This window comes from Bos grunniens, chromosome 6 (genome assembly GCF_055505025.1).
Source record: "Bos grunniens cultivar Pamir isolate PY7600 chromosome 6, Bosgru_T2T1.0, whole genome shotgun sequence".
Taxonomy (NCBI): Eukaryota; Metazoa; Chordata; class Mammalia; order Artiodactyla; family Bovidae; genus Bos; species Bos grunniens.
In genome coordinates this window covers 480,592-506,979 of record NC_141170.1, presented here as the reverse complement: position 1 = coordinate 506,979, position 26,388 = coordinate 480,592, and the positions used below count along the sequence as shown (strand labels likewise).

Below are 26,388 nucleotides of genomic sequence, written 5' to 3'. Positions count from 1 at the left end.
CCTCGGGCCGGGCTCAGATCCCGCGCGCAGGTCTCGCGTGGCTCTCGCGTGACGGCGGGGCACGGCCCTGGTGCAGACATGGCCAGCTGGGTGTTCTGTAACCGCTGCTTCCAGCCGCCCCAGGCGACGTCGTGCTTCAGCCTGACCAACTGCGGCCACGTGTACTGTGACGCCTGCCTGCGCAAAGGTCAGGGCGCGGCGGCGGCTCCCTGAGGCGGCGCCCTGAGGCGAGCTTCTTGGGGGAGGGCTGGCGGCACGAGGGCCGGGGCGCCGGCCGAGAGGCCCGGGGTCGCGCGCGGCTCGGACGCCTCTGGGCTGGGGCAGCGGGGCCGCGGGCACAGTGGGCAGCGCGGGCCCGGCACCTCAGCACCACCCGCCGCTCGCAGCCCGACGGGCGTGGCGCGGGAAGCGGGGAGGCGGGTGCAGAGCGGTCTCCAGAGGCGGCGGTGGGCGTGAGGCCCGAAGCAAGCGGAGGGGACCCCGGGCGGGCCGCGAGCTGATCGGCCCCGCCCCAGGACCTGCGAGCCCAGCGCCCGCGCCTGTGGCACCGCCTTGACCGGCATTTTCCGTTTCGGAAGTGTTTTTATTGACCTAGAGAGCTCAGGCGGGAAAAAAGCCTAAATGGCAACGCAGTGAGTTCTCACCGAGTGACTGACCTGTGATTCCAGCTCACAGGTGAAGAATCAGAACATCACTCCCCGCCTCGCCCCCAGACCCTCTGGAGGAAATGGCGCCCATCAGCTTGGGCAGCCGTGAGCGGGGGTCCAGCCGGTGCCAGGCTCACCCCACACTCCTCCCCGCGCGGGCCCGTGTCTGGGCCTCTCCCTTCAGGACCCTCGGTGCACGCTTGCCCCTCGCGCCCCTTCCCCAGCCCGCCTGCTCCGGCCTGGCGCGTTTCCCAGCTCGCCGCCCACCCTCGGGCTCCTCCAGGCTCCGTCTCGACGTCGGGTGGTGCCACAGGTCCGCGGGTGCTGGGCTCGCAGGTTCTGGGGGTGGGGGGGCAGAGGCGCGTGCCCAGTGGGCTGGCCGAGTCTAGATCCTGGCAGCCGGAGGACGTGGGAAGGGGGCAGGCAGCGCTCCGGGAGGAAGCAGAGCCCAGCACAGCGAGACGTGTCGGAGCAGAACAGCCACCACGGCTGGACAGAAGCAGGGCTCACGTTGGGCAGACTTGAGTCTGGGCAGCAGCTGGCCGGATTGGGGGTGCGGCTCCCCTGGCCATCCAGAGTGCCAGCAGGTTTGAGCTGAGGCTCAGGACCTCACGTGTGGAACAGAGGTGCCCGGGACAGCCGTGCAGGGAGACTCCAAAGGGTTGTGAGCACACAAGGGGCTGGTGGTCCAGACAGTGGAGTGCTGTGGGGGGGACTGGAGGGGCTGGGGTGAGGGGCGGGCGGGAGGCAGGAGACACGCAAGCCTGTTCTCACCTGGGCAAGAGCGTTTTCTAAAGAAGCTGGGTGAGGCCAGGAGGAGGCTGGGGTGGGGAGAGACCGCCGAAATGTCAAACCAGGCCTCCCAGGGCAGTCAGGGCACCGGCCTTAGTGTGAGGATTACCTGCCTAAGTGCCCTGCGGAGAGGAAAGAGGGGTTCGCTGGGTGCTGGGAGGAGAGAGGGAGGGCTGGGGTGGAGCTTAGGGGGTCTGTGGGAGGGCAGGAGCCCTCTCGGAGGCAGTGGGTGGGAGAGGAGGGCGAGCCCGCCCTTGGAAGACTAGGCCTGGGGTGGGGAAGGGGAGGCATCCCGCCAAGACACAGGAAGTGGGCCGAGCCCATCAGCCCTGGTGTGGGCAGGGGGAGAGAGGCACGCCTAATGGGGCCTCTTTCTTAGGCGATGACTGTGGAGGGGACAGCCCTGGGATTGGGCCATTGATGCTGCCTAGGAGGACTTGGGCCAGTCGGGTGTGGACACCTGGCCTCCCAGGTGCCTGGTGGAGAAACCGAGATCAGAGGCTGTGAGTTCTGGGCAGGGCCAGAGAGGAGCTGGCAGCGACGGGGCTGAAGAGGGACCGCTTTGGGGTCCAGGGCCAGGCGGTGGAGGAGGGGCAGGGGGGAGTGGGTGGGAGGAGGCCGAGCATGGGCGAGGCGGCGGGGTGGCCAGGGGTCGAGCCGCCTCGGCTCTCAGCTCCCAGCGCGGCCTGGCCCTCGCAGGAGCCCTGCTGCCAAGGCCGAGGGGCAGAGCAAAACCCTGGAACTGTCAGGTCAGGGGGAGCTTTCATTTTGTAGTGCTTAAAATTTTCAGCTAAGTTATCCCCATTTTATTCCTATAAAATATGCTTGTGGGAAATAACGTGGGCTGATCTAAGTTTAAGTGCTGTAGATGTGTGTGGCCACTGTTTTGGAGCATATTTAGAAAATAAGAAAAATTGTCACTGTGTAATTGTTTTCAACTATGTGCATGCCCCAGGCTTGTCCACGGTAAGTCCTATGATCCTGTATACTTTTAAAAGAAGTACTATAATTTAAGGTCTGCATTTATATGTGTTTAAAGGCACTATTCACTATAATAAAGTTTGCTTTCTTTTGTAGGTAAAAGGGATGAATGCTTGATTTGTAAAGTTGCTTGTCGTACAGTTCTACTTTCAAAACATGTAAGTTGAAGTCTATAGTATGTTAATATTAACCAGTGATTCTTTTTAAGTATCACGTTCAATTTTTACTCAGTTGTGGTGTCTACAACTTCTGTTGATTTGCTTGGTGTGCTAGGAGATGGTGCAGACTTTCTGTATAAAGTCCACTAGTGGTTCTGAATACCTCATACGGCTGTCTCCTCACCAGAGCCTGAGCGCTGCTGGGGGGCGCCGGCTCCTGCAGCTCCTCACGGTGGTGGGGTTGGTCTCCCTGGGGTCCATTCTAGTTAAGAGGGTCGAGGGAGTAAAGTTGATCCCTTCAAGTTTAGGTTCCAAGATGTGTATTTGATCTAATGTTTAATCTGTAAAAGTTCTTTTTCTGATTACAAACATAAAATTACCTCAAACATAACAAAACCATAACAGAATGTGAAAGTCTCCAACTCCTGCTTCCCAAGAACAACAGCCAGGAGTGTGGGCCCTGCTCTGGGTGTCGGTGGGATTCTAACAAAGTGGTGTTTCCCAGTTGATGTTCTAAAGTGTATACACCCACATTCTCTGAAAATGACTTCCTGGCGTGATAGGAAAAAACCTTTCATTTTTTTCAGTTTTTTACTATTTCAGTCTTAAAATGAACATTTTTTTACCACAGTTCTGCATACTTGTAAGAATATTTCTGGAACATAAATTCCTAGAAGTGGGGGAAAGTGAGGCCTGATGGGGTGGGAGGGTGTCTCCCTAACCATCACAAACAAAAAAAAGAGAGAGACACAGGGGCATTGAGAACCCAAGTCTGACTGATTCCAAAGCCAGCCAGGGCTCTTAGCCACCACACTGCCTTCAAAATAGAGGGCATCACTTCGTTAAACCTCCTCCACTGAGTGCTTCTCAAATGTGTTTGCAACAGAACCCTTTTTCAAGGAACACGTATTAATATCCCACGGTCCACACTTGGAGGAACTGTTCTCCCGTATAAACTTCTAGGGAGTAACCAGTGTGTCTTAGCTTGAGCCCAGCTCTGGAGTCCAGCAGACCCAGAGCAGATTCTCGTCCTAGCTGTGGGCTCCTGGAAAAGTCTCTTTCCCGTCTACTCTGGGGCCCTCATTGCATTGTTGAAAAGATTAAATGAAATGACACTCAGACTTTTTCTATTAATATTTCCTCCTCTGTGCGTGGGGCGTGCAGTCGCCCCTTCTGTGCCACTGGGGGTCCCCATCCGTTCCCCTCAGGGAAGCCCTGGGCTGTGGCAGGTCAGCACTGACGCCCTTGCCTGTCCCAAGGCCTGGGAAGGTCTCCTTGTGGGGCCTGGTCCTCTGTGGGCGTCAGTCCGGTCTCCATCACTGGGGTCCCTGCCTGCTGTGTGTAGGGCTCACCGGGGCCCATGGAGATGGGGGCAGCCTTCTGTCTTGTTTCCTTTGAAGTACGGGGCTCGGGGTGTTGGGTGCTGTCCAGGGTCTCGGGTGGAGATCCGAGTCGGGGGCTCGCGTGTACTCGAGTGCCTGCAGCAAGTCCCCTGCCCCACTGGCACCCTTCCCAGCCCCTGCTCTGAGCAGAGTCTGGGGCCGCTTCCCCTGTAGCTGCCCCCACCCGCAAAGCAGCTGCCCGCCTCTCCAATGAAGCGGCCGCCCCCTCCCCACCACAAGGTCCTCCAGCAGCTCCTGGGGCCCTGGCCCTTCGGGTGTTTCCTGGCTTCTGCGGGCCTCTCTCCCCGAGTGCAGCATGACTGTCACTCCAGTGGGGATGGGCCCGTGTGTGTCCTTGTCCGTGCACCTGTGTCTCTGGTGCTGGCGTGGGGGAGAGGACAGGCAGGCGTGCCTGCAGGGGGTGTGCCAGTGGGCAGGTGCCAGTTCATGCACCCTCTTGTCACATTTACGCCAAAGTAGCTCAACACATACTTGTGAGAGTTAGAGATTGTGCCGGTTGCTCTTCCTGCTTCTGATTCCACCGTTTGCTTTGTACCCGGCTGCCCCAACCCCAGCCGCCCGAAACTCCTCAGCACCACCCTTGGTCAGCAGCCCTTGGTCCCCTAGGAGGTGGCGCTGCCCCTCGCCCGCACCATGGCGTCCTCGGGGCCCCGGAAGCTGCTGTGATGGTGTCCTGGCTGGTCTCGGCCCTAAGGCACATGGCCCTCTGGACCCTGGAGGCAGTGTCGGCAGAAGCAGCCCTTTCTCTTTCAGACGGACCCCAACATCCAGGCGCTCTTCATGGGCGTGGACAGCCTGTGCATGAAGTACGCCAAGGAGACCTCCCAGGTAAGTCCCCAGGCCCTGGAGGTGGGGTGGGAGCCCAGTCTGCGCCCGCCCCCACTGTGGGAAGGCTGGGCACCGCTCCCGTGTCTGAGGGCGTGAGACACAGCGGCTGCTTGGTCAGGACGCCCATGCTGCCTAGGGGATTGAGGGCTGGGCCTCAGCTCTGGGTCTGGAAAGTGGGCTGGGGGCGTCCAGACACTGGGCAAGGGGGCTGCCTCTTCACGCTGTGTCTCCTGACACCCTCCCTGACCCCTCGTCGTGCCCGCGCATCCTGTCCTGACCCCTCGTCGTGCCCGCGTGTCCTCTCCTGACCTCTCCTCGTGCCCGCGCGTCCTCTCCTGACCACTCATGCCCGCGTGTCCATTCCTGACCCCTCCTCGTGCCCGCGCATCCTCTCCTGACCACTCATGCCCACGTGTCCATTCCTGACCCCTCCTGGTGCCCGCACGTCCTCTCCTGACCCCTCCTCTTGCCCACACGTCCTCCTCTGACCCCTCCTTGTGCCTGCGCGTCCTCTCCTGACTTCTCGTGCCTGCGCGTCCTCTCCTGACCCCTCGTGCCTGCACGTCCTCTCCTGACCCCTCCTCGTGACCGCGCACCCTCTCCTGACCCCTCCTCGTGCCCGCGTGCCCTCTCCTGACCCCTCCTCTTGCCCGCATGTCCTCCTCTGACCCCGCCTTGTGCCTGCGCGTCCTCTTCTCCTGACTTCCTGTGCCTGCGCGTCCTCTCCTGACCTCTCGTGGCCGCGCGTCCTCTCCTGACCCCTCCTTGTGCCTATGCGCCCTCTCCTGAGCTCTCGTGCCTGCGCGCCCTCTAGTGACACCTCCTCGTGCCTGCATGCCCTCTCGTGACCCCTCCTCATGCCTGCGCGCCCTCTCCTGACCCCTCCTCGTGCCTGCACGTCCTCTCCTGACCCCTCATGCCTGCGCGTCCTGTCCTGACTTCTCTTGCCTGCACGTCCCCTCCTGACCCCTCAGCACAGACACCCTCCACCTGTGCTGCTCCCAGACCATAACCTGGCCCGAGGACACGCGTTCTCCCACCTCCCAGGCTCCAGGGCGGCATGGCCATGGTCAGCTCCTCCTCGGCTTCCTTCGAGTCCCAGGGTGGGCTGCTGTTGGACACGGCCTGCAGACTTTGTGCGAGTGTCATCAAGTCTCACTCCTGTCTCACTCCAGCTGGGGGCTCAAGCCCTTTTTTGTTTTGTTTGTTGGTCAGGCCGACACTGAGTCCCAGAGGCTGGCCCCCACCCAGGGCAGGTGGCGCGTGGCTGCGCCCGAGCACACCCGAAGCCCTTGCCCGCAGTGGGGCTGCTGCCACCTGATGCTCAGGGACCACCCCCTGCCCGGCCTCTTGCCCATGGTCAGCTTTGCCCATGGCCCTGTTCCTGCTGTGGCCTCACCTGTCCTGATGCGTCTGAATCACGGAGCCCTGCGTGCTTGTCCTCACCAAGGTCCCCCTTGGAAGCAGCCTGCCGTGGGCCTTGCTGGGCTCAGTGCCTCGGGTGGGGCTCCCCGTGACTGGCTCCCAGACGCTGCTGAGCAGGAGCCCAGGGCCACACCCAGAAGCGCTGCTGCTCCTCAATTTGGGCCCTGCTCCAAGGCGCGCACTCAGAGGTCAGCTTCGGACATCGATCTCTCTTGCCCTGAGCTTGGGACCCTCGGGAGAAGTGAGCTGAGAGAGGTGACTGTCACCTTGTCTTGCTTCGGTGACAGGAAGGCAGCTTTAGACCTGTTCAGACCCCTCCCAGGGGCATGGCCCTCACCTCCAGTCCCACCCGGGAGGTAGAGGGAGAGGCAGGAACAGTCCCGGGCTGACGAGTGAGGACTGGGTGCCTGCCTGCGAGGGCCCTGGCGGGGGCAGCAGAAGTAAGGACCGTCGGTGTGATCTGGAGCCTTCCTGGGACGGGGCCTCGGGAGCTGTGAGGACTCGTGCAGTGGCAGCCCTGGGTGCACTCGCATCACCCTCTCCACGGGCGGGCACTCCAGGCAGAGCCTGTGTCCACTGCCCCTCCTGTGGGTGGAGACGCACATCCCTTGTCCCGTGGGGTGGGTCCCCGACGGTAAGGGCTCTGAACCCCTCTGATGAGGCAGCAGCTAGAACGGCAGGGGCTCTGGCAGGGTGTTTGCCTCCACCTGCGGCTTCCCCCGCTCCAAGGCGGTCAGCCTGTTTGCACAGAAGGACGTCTTCCCTCCATCTGGGCCAGACCAGTGAGCCCTGGGAGCATGCCCTGCCGTGTGCACGCCTGGGGGCAGAGCCCTGGTGGCAGGGAGTGACTGGGGGGCATTTACATGGTGTTGCCTCAACCAGCTTGCTCAGTACTGTCTCCGCTGTCTCTCAGCTGTGCAGAGATGACAACAAGAATTAGGCCCGAACAGTTCAGTTCAGTGTTTCAGGAGGGTGCGTGTCATGTGAAAACCCCAAGGTTGCAGAATATCTCTCTCTGGGGCCTTCCCTGGTGGTCCAGTGGCTAAGACTCTGCGATCCCAGTGCAGGGGCCTGGCTTTGATCCCTGGTCAGGGAACTAGACCCCGCATGCTGTCACTGTGGATTCTGAATCCTATAAGGATGGAAAAACCCTGCATGCCACCACCAAGACCAGGCACAGCCAGATAAATACATGAACGAACAGCTCCCCCTTCCCACAAATGAGTCAGTCATTCTCTCCTAACATCCGTCGGTGCCTCCAGGAACAGTCCAGGCTCTGCTCCATAGACACGGAGGTTGGGGCTCAGAATAGGAGACCAAGGGTGGTGCTGGTTTCAGGCACTGTTGGCCTTGACCAGCTGGCTAGTAAAGGTCACTGGGCTCTCAGAGCAGTGTGGCCCTGCCAGCCGGCCTGGTGGCATCCCTGCCCAGTGAAGTCCTGGTCGGGGGGCTACTGTGATCCAGTGGCTGCTACCTGACGGATGGCACGTGGTGTGTGTGGATTGTGTCCTGTCCTAAGTCCTGAGCACCACTGAAGCCACATGGAAGGGAGGCAGAGCAGCCATCACGCCCACGTGGTCTTCACGTGAAACCCATGGCACTCACCACTTCTGGGTGGAGCTCGCCCGGCCACGGCTGCCCACTGAGCCTGGGGTCTGCTGGCTTCCGCTCTGGCTGCCGGGCAGCAGGGGGGCAGTGTCTGGGGAGGAGCTGGGGCTTCGGGAAGCCCCTGGCCTCAGCCTCTGCAGCAGCTGATACATGTTGTCTTCTCAGATCTCAGAATTTCAAGAAAAGCACAGGAGGAGACTGTTAGCCTTCTATGGAGAAAAGGTAACTCCAGTCAGCAGGCCACAGGGAGCGAGGTGGCTGTGTTACCCCATCCTGGCATGGGCCACTGGGTGGTGTTTGTCTGCAAACGCTCAGACCGCTGCACGGTTCCTCTCTGAGGTCAGCCATGCAGCCACCTGGGGACCCAACTGTGGTTTCACCTCCACCTTGGGCATCAGTACAGACCCATGATCACCCCACAGTTTCTGTGGTGCTTTTTCATAAATGTGAGCATAAAGTTGTTCTGGCCGATCTTCACAAAAGGAGGTTTAGTGCCCATTTGCTTATCCCCAAAGCATCCTCCTCACTTGGTTTTGAAACTCAAAAGAAGGAAAGTAAAGCTTTAGTGAAAACAGATGTGGAGCTTCAGCTGTGACTTGGGTTGAAGCCTCCTATTGGGCCGTGTGGGTGGAGAGGAGCAGGGGGTGGGCATCGGGAGGTGCTCTGCCCGAAGGGCGCTCCGTGGTTTGGTTTGGAGCGGTGCTGGGCTGGGCTTTGCACTTCCTGGAGAGATTCCTAGAGCCGGTTTCCGACACACCTGGTGACCTGCTGCTGCTGCTGAGTTGCTTCAGTCGTACCCGACCCTGTGTGACCTCAGAGACAGCAGCCCACCAGGCTCCCCCGTCCCTGGGATTTTCCAGGCAAGAACGCTGGAGTGGGCTGCCATTTCCTTCTCCCGTGCATGAAAGTGAAAAGTAAAAGTGAAATGGATTTGGTACAAATTCTTAGAAAAAGTGCAAGGGCCACGGTCATGTCACTTGCATTCTGATTCCTGGTTTAAGAACTTGAGAATTCTCTTGTTACCTCTAAATTGTCACCTGGCCTGTGTGGTAACGGGAAGTCACTCGATTGTGTTCAGATTTCTCAGTTGGAGGAGTCCCTCAGGAAGTCGACGCTGCGGGTGGAGCAGCTGCAGAGGTGAGTCCTGGGGGGCGCGTGGCGGGGAGGGGGCGCACGGCGGGTGGGAAGGCCTGGTGTCTCCAGATTCAAGTCTGCCTGTTTGCCTCGGTCTCCAGGTGGGGTGTTTCTGGCGTGGTGGGTTCTGGGCCAGGCCCCCCCTCTGACCACTTCACTCCGCTTGCACTGGTGTGGCTTGCGTCTCCTTCCAGGAGGGACCTGTGCCCCCTGCTTCCACAGCTGGCACCCTCACCCCAGACCACGCTTGCCCGGGTCTTCCCACCTGCCCCAGTGGTGTGTCTGCTTCTGGCTCTGTCTCAGGGACCGTGGACGCTTGTCCACCCCACACACCAGCACCCAACTTGTTTCACGAGGTCACCTGGAAGCAGGCACGAGTGTCCTTTGGGAGCTGGGCCCAGCAGCCGGTCCTGCTCAGCAGGCTTCTAGGGAGTGCCCACTGTGTTCTTGCGGAGAAGGCGATGGCACCCCACTCCAGTACTCTTGCCTGGAAAATCCCATGGACGGAAGAGCCTGGTGGGCTGCTGTCTGTGGGGTCGCACAGAGTCGGACACGACTGAAGCGACTTAGCAGGCAAGCAAGCAAGCACTGTGTTCTCAGCGCTGCCTGCTGTGGGTTCTGGGGACTCAGGGGAGCCCCTCTGGGGTGGACCAGGCCCGTGCAGGTTCCCGAGGTGAGGAGGGGCCAGGGCGTGTCATGGAGAAATGGGTCATTTCTGTTTTCCTTACTTCAGATTGGAAGGAATTAGCTGGATGTAAACGTTTGCGACTCAATAATGCCTTTTCTCCATCTGTTTAGGGTGAGGTCGTCACAGCAAACAGCTTTCAGCACAGGAAACACTACAGCTTCAAGTAAGTGAAGTGAGGCCTGGAAGGCGGAGGGTGGCGGAGGTGCCGGGTGCGCCTGAGGCTCCAGCACTGGGCCTCTCGTCACAGCACCCTCAGCAAAGCCGAGCGGACCTCTTCTGTTCCAGCCCCGTGGCTCGTCAGCCTCTGAGAGGTCTGCACCCTCAGCCCCCGCCCCCAGCGCAGGCACTGGGCACAGGTGCCCCCTCGCCGCTCACTCCCATCCCCAAGCAGAGGGGTGGGCCCTTCCCTGACTGGGATGGGAGGGCTGGGTGGGCTGGGCCGCTGGCAGCCTCTGGGACCTAAAGCCCCTGGGGGAGTGTTTTTCTTGGAAGGTTGCACTTGGGCCCCTGGGCAGCAAGGCTGATGGGATGCCCTGGCTATGCCCGCAGGCCACACCCCCGTTCCCAGCTCTTCAGAAAGTAGGGAGCAAGGCCCTCCTCCCAGCTGCCCTGTGCACCTGCGGGAAGGCCTGGCCCTGTCCCCACCAGCCTGGAGCAGCTTAATTAGGGAGTGGGCGTGGCCAAGCGCTACACATGTGAAACACGTGGGCTGGGCGGTGGGGTGGACAGAGACAGTGGTCCCGCCCCGGACGTCCGGCAGGAGGTGGAGGAGCCCTGGGACGGTGCAGGTGGCGAGGAGGAGCCCAGAGGGGACGACCTTCCCGGGAAGGATGGGGGCTGGAGACAGGAGGCCCGTTCCAGCCACACGGCGGGCGCCTCTGTGTCCATGGGCAAGTGTGTCTGCTTTATGGGCTTTGCTGGCCTGGGCGGGGCTGTGATCACCACACTCTGGGAGTGCTGAGCAGCTGTAGGGAGGGGGCCTGCAGGGGCTCGTGCGTGCACATCTGCACATGTGCGTGCATACGTGTTTCTGTTACTTTAGTGCAGTCAGCCCGTGACTGGCTTGCTGTCTGTGTAACAGGGTAGAGTCCATGGAAGTTGACCTCATGCCCTCTCCGAGGAGAAAGGTGAGTGCACTGATATCATGCGTGTGGTCCCAGGCACTTTGCATGGATGGTATTTCCCAGCGTAGATAGCTGTCCCATGGCCCACGCGCAGAGGCGGCTGGTCGCCAGGCGGCTCCAAGGAGAGGCCTGGTGGGGAGGCCCCCTCTCTCACTGGCCTGGTGGCCTCATGACGCCTCAGTTCCTGCTGCTGCCGCGCTCACGCCCCCTCCAGCCTGGGCAGCGGCAGTGCCCACTGGATGCCCTGCGCCTGCAAAGTCTTCCTGTGTACCGTCATGGACCCTCCTGCGAACAGAGGGCCCGGGCCTGTGAGGAGAGACGACGCTCGGATTCTGCCTGACAGGAGCAGTTTTGTCCCTGTGCTGTGACTGACTTCTCAGAGTCGGCCTGTGCCGGACACGGGGCACCAAGTGCAGGACAGGCCAGAGGTGGGGGTGGGAGCAGGGGGCCAGAGGGCCCGGGAGGGGCCAAATCAGAGGGGCTCTGAGCACAGTGGCCGCGGGAAAGCCGTGAGGAGGGGCCTGCTCACAGCCAGCCACACTGCAGCCTTGGCGGTGAGCGACGGTCATGCGGAGCCAGCCCGGCCGTCCCGCGGATGCAGGGAGCGGTCCTCTCAGGCTCTGCGAGGTGTCAGCCTGCCCTGGGTGGGCGGGGGCTGGAGCCCAGAGGCGGGGAGGTGCTCCCGTGGGTGGACACTGGGTTGCTGGGCAGTGTGACCCCACTTGCAGAGTGTTGGGAGTCCCTCCGAGGCTGTCATCCTGCCAGCAGAGGTGAGGCTGGGGTGGGGGCATTGGCAGAGGGGGCCCTGGATTGAGGCCGCCAACAGCTGGCACTCACCATGTGATGGTGGAGCGAAGGAGCCCTGTGGTGCCAGGCACGGGAGCGGGGCGAGGGTGCAGCGGGTACACCGGGGGTGGTGGCTGGCGGGCAGCAGCAGTAGTGCCAGGCTCAGGCTCCTGGCCCCCACCAGCTGTGTGCCCCCCACCAGGCCCCACCGCACAGTGGGAGGGCTCGGGGCATTGGGGTGGGGTGGGGCCCCGCCTGGCGGGTGCGCAGTGCAGAGCGGGCCTGCCCTCACTGCCGCCTGCCAGCATCTGTCAGCATCTGGATTTCAAGGTGACAAGACGCTCCCAAAGTGAGGATTACTCAGGATTTTCAAATTCCTAATGTCAGCCAAGAACTTCGTTTACTTTTCCTCTTGTGAGATCCTTAAAGTCGCCAGTGGAGCCTTCATCCACTCACCACCTGGGCCCCTGGGGCTGCAGGCGCAAAGCCGCCAGCGGCCGTGTTCTCGCACACAACGTTGACGTGTGTCAGGGAGATGTGACTGAGGATCTGTGTTCTTAGCAAACAGGGACAGTCTCTGCTCCTGAGCCAGTCTGGAGCGTCAGCGGTTGTTTTCTCTTTACGAGGCAGCCTGAGGTCGCCACTGGCCCCCCGAGGATCTCCCTGCTCAGCCCACCTCGGGACGGACGCATGGGTAAGTGGAGACGCCTCGCCTCGCCCAGACCGCATGCACTGCAGGGCCTACCCTGCCCCAAAGTGGGCCACTCCTGCAGGCCCAGCTGAGGGTGCCAGCCCTGCTGTCCTGTCTCCGGGCACAGACATTCCAGTGCCGTTGTGCCTCCTGGCGGCTGGCGGCATGGCCGCGGGTGAGCGCTCGGCCCTTCCTGGGGTCAACGTGAGCACCAGGCTGAGGCTCAGGCTCACGCTCAATCCCTCTCTGGAAGTTCCCTCGGTGTCGGTGTCGTTGTGGTGGAAACGCACACGCTTGAGCCAGCGCGGACCCCTCCCAGCCTCGGGGTCTCGGCTCTCTCTCGCCATGGCTGGTTCCCTCGGCGTCGGTGTCGCTGTGGTGGAAACGCACATGCTTGAGCCAGCGCTGACCCTCCCAGCCCCGGGGTCTCGGCTCTCTCGCCGTGGCTGGTGCATCTCTGCCCTTGGTTTTCTGTCCTCTCGCTGAGGCTGAGGTCCTGAGCATCACCCCTGAAGTGTAGGTGTTCTGTGCTGCCTCGTCCAGGGCCTGTTGGTGCCACCCTGGCACCTGAGCACCTGGCTGGCGCTTGATTTCCTTCTGCCCAGCCTCAGAAGGGAACCGTGCGTGCAGGTCAGGGCTGCGCCTTCCTGTCTCCCTGCCCGCGCTCTCCTGGGATCTCAGGCCGTCAGTCACTCCCGGGCGCTTCCTCGCCTCCTGCCCACCTCCATCCTGTGCAGCTGGCATGTCCACCGGTCAGGGTTCCAGCCGCTTGTTCCGTGGACGCAGCACCTCTCAGCCCCTGTGAAGCCTCCTCTCCCCCGTTCTCAAGCACTGCCTGCTTCCTGCTGACCCGTTCCATTGGTGACCAAGGCAGCCTTCCCTCTGGGCAATGGGCATTCTGGGCCCCCACCTTGGCATTGCCCTGCAGGGGTCGGTCTCACACCAGTGTCTGCAGGCCCAAGGCACCGAGCCTGCTGCTAGGGGCGCCTTCCCCTTGGGAGCCTGGGGCCTGGCGGATGGTGACTGCAGCTCCCCGCTGCGGATCACAGCAGGACCTTGTTTCTTCTGTTCTATCCGTATCTTGTCAGAGTCCATAATGGAAAAGAATAGATTAATGTGTAACTGAGACACACATCATACGCTTAGAACTAGACACATTGTGAGTAAACTGTACTTCAGTTTTTGAAAAACAAGGGAAAGGACCGTTTTAAATCTGGAGGAATGGAAGCATTAAGAAGGCATTTAGAGGGCAACAGAGGCCGACGGGCGGGGAGCACCGAGGCAGAGAGCAGACGGCTGGCGGCGGGAGCAGGCGCGCACCGGCCCCTCCCATCCCGCGCTGAGCAGCGGGTCTGCCAGTAAGAGGCGACCCCACCCCCGAGACGCGCTCCAGCGGCAGCGCAGAGGCGTCCGGGTGAAAGGAGTGAGCCCGCGCGGGATGATGCCGAGAAACCGACCAGCAGCGGGGTAGCCTCCTGCTGACGGGACCGCAGTGCTCACGAAGGTGTGCACACCAGGCCGCGGTGCAGGTGCCTGAAGCAAAGGCTGGCGGGTGCCGGGAAGAGTCGAGTGCATTCCGGGAGCACGCGCTCCTGCTCAGAGGCGGAGACAAACAGTGAAGTGGACACGCAGCGTGGGCCTTGGACAGTGTCTGGTGTGAGTGCCCGCCAGAGCAGAGACCTGCGCCTGCTGTGCGCTGTCTGCGGGGGACCCGCCTCGTGCCCGCAGGTGCAGACAGGCTGAGACACAACTCAGGTGCCTCTGTGAGCAGCATCCTCCCCGCAGCAGGCGCCCGTGCACCCAGAGGGCAGGGCCCCTTCTGGACGGTTCAAGTCGGCTTGTCAGACACAGTCGTTAGTGCAGACGCCCTCAAGCGCGTCAGGCCAAAACCACAGAGTTTTAAAAGGAATCATCCCTTCAGCACTTATATGGACGTTCACTGTTGGTGATTGATGGAACTACTAGGCAAGTGACACTAAGGTCAGCACCACTTACCTGATAAGCACTGTGCCCCCCGCAGTGGCGGGGCGCAGAGGGGCTTCCCAAGGTCAGCTTGGACATTCTGTGAAGAGGACCTTGCAGTGGGGTGTGAGACAGGCCCTGACACTTGGGAAGAACTGTTTACACGGAGGGTATTTTGGGGCCAAAGTGGAATTAAGTTGGAAATCAGCAACAGAAAAAAAAAATAAGAATAAAATATTTGAAAACAATTATAACTACCTTATGGATCAAAGGAAAAACACAAAGCCTTTGACCGTGTGGATCACAACAAACTGTGGAAAATTCTTCAAGAGATGGGAATGCCAGACCACCTTACTTGTCTCGTGAGAAACCTGTATGCAAGTCCAGAAGCAACAGTTAGAACTGGACATAAAACAATGGACTGGCTCAAAATTGGGAAAGGAGTACATCAAGGCTGTATATTGTTACCCTGCTTATTTAACTTCTGTGCAGAGTACATTATGTGAAATGCCGGGCTGGATGAAGCAAAGGCTGAAATCAAGATTGGCGGGAGAAATAGCAATAACCTTAGATATGCCACCCTAATGGCAGAACTATACCGACTATACAGTGGAGGTGAGAAATAGATTTAAGGGACTAGATCTGATAGACAGAGTGCCTGATGAACTATGGACTGAGGTCCGTGACATTGTACAGGAGACAGGAATCAAAACCATCCCCAAGAAAAAGAAATGCAAAAAAAGCAAAATGGCTGTCTGAGAAGGCCTTACAAATAGCTGTGAAAAGAATGGAAGCGAAAAGCAAAGGAGAAAAGGAAAGATATACCCATTTGAGTGCAGAGTTCCAAAGAATAGCAAGGAGAGATAAGGAGATAAAGAGATAAGGAGAGATCACTTCCTCAGTGATCAATGCAAAGAAATAGAGGGAAACAATAGAATGGGAAAGACTAGAGATCTCTTCAAGAAAAGTACTCTTGCTTGGAGAATCCCATGGACGGAGGAGTCTGTTAGGCTGCAGTCCATGGGGTCGCTAAGAGTCGGACGCGACTGAGCGACTTCACTTTCACTTTTCACTTTCATGCATTGGAGAAGGAAATGGCAGCCCACTCCAGTGTTCTTGCCTGGAGAATCCCAGGGATGGGGGAGCCTGGTGGGCTGCCGTCTATGGGGTCGCACAGAGTCGGACACGACTAAAGTGACTTAGCATAGCATAGCATAGCATAGCATAGCAAGGGAATGTTTCATGCAAAGGTGGGCTCAATAAAGGACAGAAATGGAAGGGACCTAACAGAAACAGAAGATATTAAGAAGAGGTGGCAAGAATACACAGAAGAACTATACAAAAAAGATCTTCACGACCCAGATAATCACGATGGTGTGATCACTCACCTACAGCCAGACATCCTGGAATGTGAAGTCAAGTGGGCCTTAGGAAACATCACTAGAACAAAGCTAGTGGAGGTGATAATTCCAGTTGAGCTATTTCAAATCCTGAAAGATGATGCTATGAAAGTGCTGCACTCAATATGCCAGCAAATTTGGAAAACTCAGCAGTGGCCACAGGACTGGAAAAGGTCAGTTTTCATTCCAATCCCAAAGAAAGACAATGCCAAAGAATGCTCAAACTACCGCACAATTGCACTCATCTCACATGCTAGTAAAGTAATGCTCAAAATTCTCCCAAGCCAGCCTTCAGCAAAACGTGAACCATGAACTTCCAGATGTTCAAGCTGGTTTTAGAAAAGGCAGAGGAAGCAGAGATCAAATTGCCAACATCTGCTGGAACATGGAAAAAGCAAGAGAGTTCCAGAAAAACATCTATTTCTGCCTTATTGACTATGCCAAAGTCTTTGATTGTGTGGATCACAATAAAATGTGGAAAATTCTGAAAGAGATGGGAATATCAGACCACCTGACCTGCCTCTTGAGAAACCTGTATGCAAGTCAGGAAGCAACAGTTAGAACTGGACATGGAACAACAGACTGGTTCCAAATAGGAAAAGGGGTACGTGAAGGCTGTATCTTGTCACCCTGCTTATTTAACTTCTATGCAGAGTACATCATGAGAAACCCTGGGCTGGAAGAAGCACAAGCTGGAATCAAGATTGCTGGGAGAAATATCAATAACCTCAGATAAGCAGATGACACCACCCTTATGGAAGAAAGTGAAGAAGAACTAAAGAGCCTTTTGATGAAAGTGAAACAGAGTGAAAAAGCTTAAAGCTCAACATTCAGAAAACTAAGATCATGGCATCCGGTCCCATCACTTCATGGCAGATAGATGGGGAAACAGTGGAAACAGTGGATGACTTTATTTTTCTGGGCTCCAAAATCACTGCAGATGGTGATTGCAGCCATGAAATTAAAAGACGCTTATTCCTTGGAAGGAAATTTATGACCAACCTAGATAGCATATTCAAAAGCAGAGACATTATTTTGTCAACAAAGGTCCATCTTGTCAAGTCTATGGTTTTTCCAGTGGTCATGTATGGATATGAGAGTTGGACTATAAAGAAGGCTGAGCGCCAAAGAATTGGTGCTTTTGAACTGTGGTGTTGGAGAAGACTCTTGAGGGTCCCTTGGACTGCAAGGAGATCCAACCAGTCCATCCTAAAGGAGAGATCAGTCCTGGGTGTTCATTGGAAGGACTGATTCTGAAGCTGAAACTCCAATACTTTGGCCACCTGATGCGAAGAGCTGACTCATTGGAAAAGACCCTGATGCTGGGAAAGATTGAAGGCAGGAGGAGAAGGGGAAGACAGAAGATGAGATGGTTGGATGGCATTACCGACTCAACGGACAGGGGTTTGGGTGGACTCCGAGAGTTGGTGATGGACAGGGAGGCCTGGCATGCTGCGGTTCATGGGGTCGCAAAGAGTCGGACACAACTGAGCGACTAAACTGAACTGAATGGCAGAAAGTGAAAAGAAACTGATGAGGGTGAACGAGGAGAGTGAAAAACCCGGCTTCACTCAACATTCAAAAAACAAAGATTGTGCCATCTGGTCCCATTATTTCATGGCAAATAGATGGAGAGGCAATGGAAACAGTGGCAGATTTTATTTTGTTGGGCTCAAAAATCACTGCAGGTGGTTAAGTATAACTGACATTAAAAGATGTTCCTTGGCTGGCGCTCCAGGTGTGAGAGTCAGGTCGGACCGCCCAGCCTGCAAGGCGCTGTGCTGTCCCGGCGCCAGCCTGAGGACCCTGAAACTACCATTCCCCCGCTGGGCAGCGCCATGAACGGAGCGGGTATTCCAGCAGGACTGAATTTGGAGAAGGTAGCGGCTCTGCTTCAGAAACTGAATTCCGACGCTCAGTTCGTACTGGCCCAGAATGTCGGCACCACTCACAACCTGCTGGACATCTGTCTGAAGAGGGCCAGGGTCCAGGGTACTCAGCATGTGTTCAGCACGCCATGCACCAGAACGGCAAGCCCGTCACTGACCAGAAGAGTTCAGGGCGATGCTGGATCTTTTCTTGTCTGAATGTTATGAGACTTCCATTCATGAGAAAATTCAATATTGAAGAATTTGAATTTAGTCAGTCTTACCTCTTTTTCTGGGACAAGGTTGAACGCTGTTATTCTTAAATGCTTTTGTGGACACAGCTCAGAAAAAGGAGCCTGAGGATGGTAGGCTGGTGCAGTATTTGCTTATGAATCCTACCAATGATGGAGGACAATGGGATAGCTTGTCATATTGTTGAAAAATATGGTGTTATCCCTAAGAAGTGCTTCCCTGAAACTTACACCACAGAGGCAACCAGAAGGATGAATGATATTCTGGATCACAAGATGAGAGAATTCTGCATATGACTACGGAACCTGGTACACACTGGTGCAACCAAAGAAGAAATCTCAGCCACACAGGACTCCATGATGGAGGAGATATTCAGAGTTGTATGCATCTGTTTGGGTAATCCACCAGAGACATTCATCTGGAAGTATGGAGACAAAGATAAAAACTATCAAAAGACTGGCCCTATAACATCCTTGAAGTTTTACAGGGAACACGTCAAGCTGCTGTTCAATATGGAAGATAAGATTTGTTTAGTGAATGACCCTCGGCCTCAGCACAAGTACAACAAACTTTACCCAGTGGACTATTTAAGCAATATGGTCAGAGGGAGAAAACCTCTATAACAACCAGCCTGTTGAGTTTTGAAAAAGATGGTTGCTGCCTCTATCAGAGATGGAGAGGCTGTATGGTTTGGCTGTGATGTTGGGAAACACTTCAGTGGCAAACTGGGCCTCAGTGACGTGAACATCTGTGACCATGAGTTGGTGTTCGGCGTCTCCATTGAGAACGTGAATAAAGCTGAGAGGCTGACTTTTGGCGAGTCACATGACCCACGCCGTGACCTTCACTGCTGTCTCAGCAAAGGATGATCAGGAGGGCGTGTTCATAAGATGGAGAGTGGAAAATTCCTGGGGTGAAGACCGTGGCCACAAAGGTTACCTGTGCAGACGGATAAGAGGTTCTCTGAGTACACCTACGAAGTGGTGGTGGACAAGAAGCATGTCCCTGAAGAGGTGCCAGCTGTACTAGAGCAGGAGCCCATTGTCCTGCCAGCCTGGGACCTTGTGGGTGCTTTGGCCAAGTGATGTTGCCTCCAGCTTTTCCTCTTCCTGTGGGACCTGAAGTAGCTGCAAAAGACAGATCCAGGGACTGAAGCCAAAGTGACATAGGTGACTGTGTGTTCCCACGGGACAGTCAGACTCTTGGATTTCTACTCCAGGAACCTCTTTGGGAAAGTGTGCTTTATGCTGAAACAAAATATTCTTAAAGAAAAAAAGGGAGAGCTCATGTCACACTGTCTACTCTCCTCATCTCCAACAGCTCAGGATCTGTTAGCATTTTAATCAGATCTAATTGTCTGTCTTAACTCTGTCACACCGGTGTGGTGCTGTGTCTGTGTTAATAGGCCGGAGAGGATGAGCAGTTGAGGTGTGTGGAGAGAAAGCAGACCGACTGCTCCTTGCTCCTGGAGCAGAGTGGGAGGAGGGCGCCCTGACATTAGAGCTCAGAACTGCATGCTGCCTGACAGTATCTCTGCTCCTCCGAGGTGGCAGTCACTGAAGTCAGTTTTTGTCAAGGTAATTCTATGTGCCTCGAATAGCCCAGGAATGGGAGGTTGATCAGAATTGACATGATGCCTTCCAGTTGTTCTGAACTGTGGAAAACACGGCTCTACTTGAGTCTTGGTTAAGTAGAGGGTTAGAGAAAGTGGGTGAGAGAACAACAAAAACCTTATCATGATCTGAATCATAATCATTAGAGGGAGCTCTCGCCAAATGGTTCAACTTCTGCCTCTCGAATTGGGAGTTGGGTGGGCACAAAAAGGGGATATCATTCATTCCCCTGCTGAGAAGCTTTTGAATAAAACACTGTGCTAAAAAAAAAAAAAAATGTTCCTTGGAAAGAAAGGGAAAGTGAAAGTTGCTCAGTCGTGGCCAACTCTTTGCGACCCCATGAATCCATGGAATTCTCCAGGCCAGAATACTGGAGTGGGTAGCCTTTCCCTTCTCCAGGGGATTTTCCCAACCTAGGGATCAAACCCAGGTCTCCCGCATTACAGGCGGATTCTTGACCAGCTGAGCCACAAGGGAAGCCCAAGAATACTGGAGTGGGTAGCCTATCCCTTCTCCAGGGGATCTTCCCAACACAGGAATTGAACCAGGGCGGATTCTTTACAAACTCTGGGAGATAGTGGAGGACAGGGAAGCCTGGTGTGCTGCAGTTCGTGGGGTCACAAAGAGTTGGACATGACTTAGTGACTGAAGAATAAGTGCAGTGCGTTTCCACATGAATCCTAAGATCCACTGATCAGATTGTTCCTGTGGGATTTTGTAGGAGCTCATGGTTTGGGGGATTGTCCTCTCAATGAGACCTGACAGATCTATCTACTTCTTGGTTCCTAAGTGACCTGAAGAGCTGTCATTTTCAGCTAATGAGTCTTATGCTTTTTTCATAAACTGGAACCTGAGGAATGAGCTATTTGACAGTGGAATTTTCCTCGTTGAATTTCGGATTGGGTACAGCATGCGTCTTTGGACCTAAAGCGTGTGTCCCATGGACACACGTGGTTGGGTCATGCCCGTGATCTCCGCCTCTGAGTAGAGCGTTCAGTCTGCTGGGTCAGCACAGCTGCTAATGGGTTTGGACTGCCTCTGCTGCGCTCTGTCTGCCGTGTGGGGCTCCGTGTTTATCCGGATCTCCTTAGCTGCCTCCTCTGGCGGTCACCACTCTTAGTGCACCATCTGCCGTGGACTGTGTCCCCTCGAAGCTGTGGCTCTGTTTGGAGCTGGGGTTTTCTGGAGGTCAGCGTGGCCCTGAGGGTGGGACCTAATCCCGTTGGATCTGTGTCCTCCCCGGGAGACGCACACGTGGGAAGAGGTCACGTGAGGACACAGCCCGAAGGCGCGTCTGCAGGCGGGAACCGGGATCCACCGGATCACCAGGACTCAGATCTGCCTGTGCCCTCCCTGGGACGCCCGCCTCGGGACTCTGGGAAACAGAGATGGTCGTGGCTGAAGCCGAGCCTGCAGAGCAACGCGGAGCCAAGCCAACCAGGGGATGCCATCCCGTGGTTCTCGTGCCTCGGGAGCTGTAGCCTCTCCTGCCACCCGACCGAGTTCTGATCAAGTGGTCTCCCCCCCATCCGGGAGGCTCTGATGACGTGGAGCCGCGGGTGACAAGAGCCCGCAGTCTGGCTCTCCTGCTTCCTTTAGAGATGCTCACTGTCGTAGAGGCAGGAGTCAAGCCTGCTCCATAGGCGTCTGCACCTGCCTCCTTCCCTGTGGAGCCACGTGCCTGCAGCGTCACTCTTCAGACCCAAGCACGGTTTCACTGTGGGGCAGCTTGGCCAGTAGTGAGCTCTCCGAGGTTTTGGCTGCCTGTGAACAACGTTGTCTTGAGGATGCACTCCCTGGGCAGAGTCTCAGTTGACAGCATCGGGCAGGGTTGTCCTGCTGTCTGGCCCCGAGTTTCTGACCAGGAGTCGCCATCAACCCTGTGCTCAGGTCCCCGTGTCCCCGTGTGTGAGGAAATACTCTCTTTGCTGAGGACTCTCCGCCCTTTGCTCATTTTGGAGGGCTTTTCAAAATGGTGCGAGTCCTGAGGCTTTGCCCCGCTCTCCCGGGATGGCTGTGGCTGGTCTGGGGGTCTGCGTGCTGGCCACAGTGCCGTGCCCTTTCCTCCTGCTCGTGACCCCAAATGCAAAGCCACAGGGTCCCCGCCGCCCTCTCGGCCCAGGCGAGGGAGCCCCCTCCCCAGCCTTGCGGCAGTGGGTGTCCAGGTGTGGGGCTGTCAGCTGCCTTGGCGGTGTTCTGGAATGGTCCAGTCTCCTCGCGGATTTCAGCTCCGTGGCAGCTTAAATCAGTTCTTGGCATGCACCCCTGGAAGAATCGAAGCCATGGGACCGTGGCTCGATCCCCTTCCCGGTCCCCATCCACGAGCCTGTGTGCAAGGCCAGCCATTCACCTGTCTCAGTCGCCCAGCTGTCAGCGCCCAGGGCCTTGTCCAGAGGACCCCCGTCCTGGTGTCATGGGCACGAGCACCCCACGTGCCCGGCAGTGAGATGTACTCTCTTTAAGTGTCAACATGGTTTCCATCTGAATCTTTCAAAAGGAAATCTTGCCAAACACCCTCAGTTATGCCCCCTGCGTTCCTGAACCAAAACCTGGCCCTGACCTGGGGACATCCTCAGCAGGGCACTAGCTTCCAGTCGGGCTGCAGCTCCGGCTCTGCAACAGCTCCTCGGTGCCTCCCGGCCCTGCCGCCGCCTCAGCCTGCTGAGCACTGGGGTCAGCACCCTCAGGACAGAGACCCCGGGGTCCCTGGTTCTCAGGCAAGACCCGAAAGACCACCAGCTGTGGGCCTGGCGCCTCTCTTACTGGGCTCAGACCGCTGCCCACACAGCCCGTGAGTTGTTGAGCTCCTAGGGCCTTGGGGTTCTCGGTGGTGTTAACGATAGTCGTCCCCACAGAGTCCTGTAAAGCACGGGTGAGAAGCTGCTGCTGCTGGCCATCAGGGCTCGAGCGCGTGAGCGCTGAACACAGGGTCCTCCCTGGGAGGCCAGCAGGTGGGGCGCCGCGGGCCGGATGGGCTTGCAGTCCCCAGGAGCAGGAGGCAGGGCTGCTTGGGAGGCATGGGCGCAGGCCTGGGACAGAGCCAGGGTGGGGGCTGGCCCTGGAGCGGCAGCTGGGCACACAGGCTGGCAGGTGGCAAAAAGCTGCCCCACTTGTCTGGGTTGAGTGTCACCGCAGACAGGAGCCAGCCCTGGCCTGGCTGCTCACGTCAGAGGTGTGCACAGGTCATGGGCACAGCGGGCCTACCTCTGAGAGCCAGCCCGCCTGGTGGAGAGGGGGGGTGCCGTCCCTCCAGGGTCAGCAAGGCCCCAGGTTGTCAGACCCTGTAAAGCCCCCAAAACAGCAGCCCCCAAACACAGCTGCTGAGATGGCTCATCTTGGCTGTCAGCCGTTCTGGGGGTCTCCCACGGCCACCTGCAGTGGGCTGCGTCTTCACAGTGCACACTGCCCCAGGCAGAGAGACAAGACCTCCGAGGCCATGTAGTGCTGGGAGAGGCACTCACCCTCTCTGGTCCAGGTTGGTCACGTAAGGGGTACGTGAGGGGACACAGAGGAGCCTCAGCTAAACGCTGGTGTCCTCTTTCCTGCTTCCTCCTGTTGCAACTCCAGAACTGAGATGCAGGAGAATTCAGGTATTCGAAAAGAACAGTTTTTTCATACTTGCCCCCTGGTGTGGCTAAAGCACACCAGGGACCATTTACATCTTTAACAGAAGATTCTTACTAGCCGGGAGGGGTCAACGGCAAAAGTCGGAGGGTAAGCCTCTGCGCCTTGGGTGGAGATCACGCAACGGTCCCAGCACCTGGCGTTGCCTGTGGCTGCCACCCTCCTCGGAGCCAGAGGGGCCTCCTTGCCAGTGGCCCTCAGGATGGCATGGGTCCAGATGTGGACTGAGAGCTGCCGCACACAGGAGTGTCCTTCCCGAACAGAGCCGCGGGCAGCTGGGTGGGGGGCAGTGGCATCAGACCGCCTGCTCAGATGTAAAGATGGGCACTCAGGGGGTCCTGGGTGGGGGCGGCGATGGGCACAGCCCCCCTGACCTCTCACTGCAGGCAGCATCGCCCACCGCCCTCAGCACCTTGGCCTGACGCCCCGATGCTCCAGCGAGCCCCAGTCTCCCAGGTAGGTCCCGCCCTTGGCTCCTGGGGGCGCCAGGACCCTGCCCATACCGTCCTGGGCTCTGAGGGAGGCTGTGCTATGGGCACTGTTTCACGTTCTTGAAGCTGAAAGGAGACATGGATCACCGTCACGAAAACCCTGGAGTAGCATTCTGGCTGCAGGACCCCGGGGGCAGCAGGGTCTCTTGACAGGCAGGTGGCTACTCTGCAGGTGCTGCCCCTGCTGCCCCGAGGGGCTCCAGCTGGAAGGGCCCACGGCGCGCCCAGCCCAGCAGCACCATGTGCAGGGGCAGCCGTGCCAGGCGCGGGCCGCCTTCCTGGGGGCTCTTCAGCCCTGGGAGCCCAGGCAGTCTCTGCAGACAGCAGACCCTTCCTTCCCTCCCATCCCTCACCCAGAGCCTGTCTACACTGCCATTTAGCACTGTCCAGACCCCTGGCCCCCTGCCCATGACTGACAAAGCCATCCCCTCACCTGCCTGAACACAGGCTGCAACCCAAACCTCCATGAGGGCACCTTCACCCCACTCCATGCCCTCTGACCCCCAGACAGCCAGCCCTCAGCTCCATGCCCTTTGACCCCCAGGGAGTCGGTCCTCCTACTCCATGCCTTCTGACCCCCAGGGAACCAGCCCCCTGATGCACACACTCTGACCCCCAGACAGCCAGCCCCACTCCGTTCTGTGCCCTCTGACCCCCAGGGAGCTGTCCCCTGCTCCACGCCCCCTGACTGTAACTTGACTTTTTCAGCATCAGCACAGAGGACCCTGGGAGTCCCATGTGGATGCTCTGGGCCCTAGGAGTGAGCAGCGGTCCTTGGGGCCTTGCCAGGGTCACCACAGTCCAGAGTGGGCCTCGCACGAGGCTGCCTGCTGTGCACTGCTCCCGCTGGACCCGTGGCCCCAGGCTGTCTGTGTGCCCTTGGAAACTGAGAAGCAGCCGACCCTTGAATGACCATGGAGTCAAAGGCACTGCTGATTTTATCTATCAAATTTGCTGCTAGGATCCCGGTCCTGCAGATGCCCTGTGAGTGGCCAAGGCAGAGCCTGGCGCCTGCGGCGAGCAGAGGGCCAGCACCCAGGCAGCCCATCAGCATCTCAGGGCTGATGCAGAGGCAGCGTCCAGGTGAGTGGGGCCCAGGGAGCAGCCAGGGTGCAGGCCCCGAGAGCCCCCGCAGCCCCTCTCAGTAACCCTGTCTCTCTGCAGGACCTGCAGGCCTCGGGGGGCTTGCACGCGAGTGCCAGAAGGCTCACCCTAATCTGGGTGTCCGTGCCACTAGCCTGCCTCTTCCTGACGGAGCGACTTGGCCACGAGAGTGAATAAATGGCCTTCGGGCTCTCTGGAGCAGCAGTGTAACGTGTCTGCTCTTTATGCCATAGAACCTCCTTACAGGCAGCCAGCCCCCGCCTCCCTGCTGGGGACTGCAACAGGCGTCTGGGAGGTGGTGGGCTGGTCCAGGCCGCTGTGGGGATGAGGCCGGCAGGGTGGCCTCATGGGTCGGACCCGCCCTTGAGCCCTGTCATGTGCGGCTCATCTGTCTCCAGCCGTGGGCTTTGCACGTGACCTCCTGTGGGCCAGGTGCGCCCTCCTCGCCCCACGTGGCTTGGGACATGGTGGGCTGGAAAGAAAGAACTACAGTCCTCACGTCACAGTTCGCTGAGACCTGCCCCCAGAGCCCTAGGTCCTCTCATCTGGGTCAGGCCCGTGGCCAAACGCAGGCCATCTTCCACCCTGGGGAGCTGAGCAAGGCAGGGGGCACTTCGCTCTGGCTTCCACGCTGCGGGCGTCAGAAGTGCTCCTGAGGGCACAGGTGGCGCCGTGCCGGTGTGCCTAGGTGTGCGCCTGCAGGGTGAGCACGACACCCCAGACAGGGATGTGGGCGCCGTGCAGGCCAGAAGGTCCCAGGGTGGACGGCTCGGCAGGAGGGGTGAGGGGCGAGGGCGGCAGGACCAGAGGGGACTCGGCGGCCGCAGAGGAGCCCTCGTGATGCCGCCTCCAGGCTTCCTGCAGGTGGAGCCCTGGCTCCGTGGGTCTGGGGCCTGGTCGTCCGTCCTCAGCTCTCAATTCCCCTCTTCCATCACCTCGTCTCCCTTTTCAAAGAAAAACCCTGATGCCACGTTTTAGCGTTGTTTACCTTTGGTGTTTTTCACATTGGAGTTTCAGTCCCGCGGGCGTCTAATCAGGCTTGTACCTCCTGCCTTCTCCGCTTGGCTGACCGCTAACCCCAGCACATCTACTTTGCTTTTTCAGTTCTCTTCATTGGAAAGGCAAAATTGAATACAAATCCGAACAGTAGTGCACACGCTGCTGTGGACAAAGAAAACACACAGCCCAGCGCCCCAGGCTCCCGTTCAGACCTCCCGTCCAGGGGTGCGCCAGCACCAGCGTCAGCCCACGCCCGGCAGGCGGGGGGCCGCGTGAGGGGGCAGGCCACAGCGCCGACGGCCTCGGCCTGCTTTGGGCCCCACGTGTCCTGGCAGCTCAGGCCTGCGCCGTCCTGCCTGGTGGCCAGTGGCCTAGAGGTGGCCATGTCCAGGGAGAGCTGGGCCCGCCTGGTGTGGCAGCCACACTCAGCCCAGGTGGGGCCCTCACCCCGCCCTGGAGGTGGGGTCAGGTGTGACCTTCCCTCTCAGCCCACGTGGGGCCCTCACCCTGCCCTGGACGTGGAGTCAGGTGCGACTCACCCCATGTGTCACATGAGGACACCTGCAGCCCGGGAAACATGTGACCACATCTTACCCCGAAGGTCGTTCCATTCCTGCAGCCTCCATGCAGTCGGGCCTTGGGGGCGGGGGGGGGGGGGGTCTGGCGTGGGGCCTGAGCTTGGCCAACCCAGCAGGGCCTGGTGTGGACAAGACTGTGTGTCACACAAACCCTCCTTCGAGGGCCAGGGGAGTTAAGCGTGTCTGCTCGTGAGTTTTAAAGGAAATCTGCATTTTAAGGAAAGATGTGAGA

General features: G+C 58.3%; 1 protein-coding gene and 1 pseudogene across 11 annotated transcripts; both read left to right on the top strand.

Moving 5' to 3' along the window:
- Window positions 1–56: 56 nt before the first annotated feature.
- On the top strand, window positions 57–24,783 carry RNF212 (ring finger protein 212). Of its 10 annotated transcripts, none has more exons than XR_015165051.1 (12): window positions 57–187; window positions 2,517–2,578; window positions 4,735–4,809; window positions 8,008–8,064; window positions 8,921–8,979; window positions 9,775–9,827; window positions 9,912–9,975; window positions 10,746–10,791; window positions 12,205–12,268; window positions 23,371–23,440; window positions 24,184–24,558; window positions 24,640–24,783. XR_015165051.1 is itself a non-coding variant. In XM_086404443.1 (12 exons), the coding sequence occupies exons 1-12, from the start codon at window positions 79–81 to the stop codon at window positions 24,750–24,752; spliced, it is 894 nt and encodes a 297-aa protein (XP_086260569.1). In that variant the 5' UTR covers window positions 57–78; the 3' UTR covers window positions 24,753–24,783. The 10 variants fall into 10 exon arrangements, 7 of the variants coding, with proteins under 7 accessions (XP_086260569.1, XP_086260567.1, XP_086260570.1 ...); XR_015165050.1 differs by having other exon boundaries at window positions 12,136–12,268; XM_086404443.1 differs by having other exon boundaries at window positions 24,437–24,558.
- LOC147370139 (bleomycin hydrolase pseudogene) lies at window positions 16,534–19,000 on the top strand (annotated as a pseudogene). The gene has a single exon (XR_015165049.1). The product of XR_015165049.1 is annotated as a bleomycin hydrolase pseudogene (transcript).
- Window positions 24,784–26,388: the final 1,605 nt, after the last annotated feature.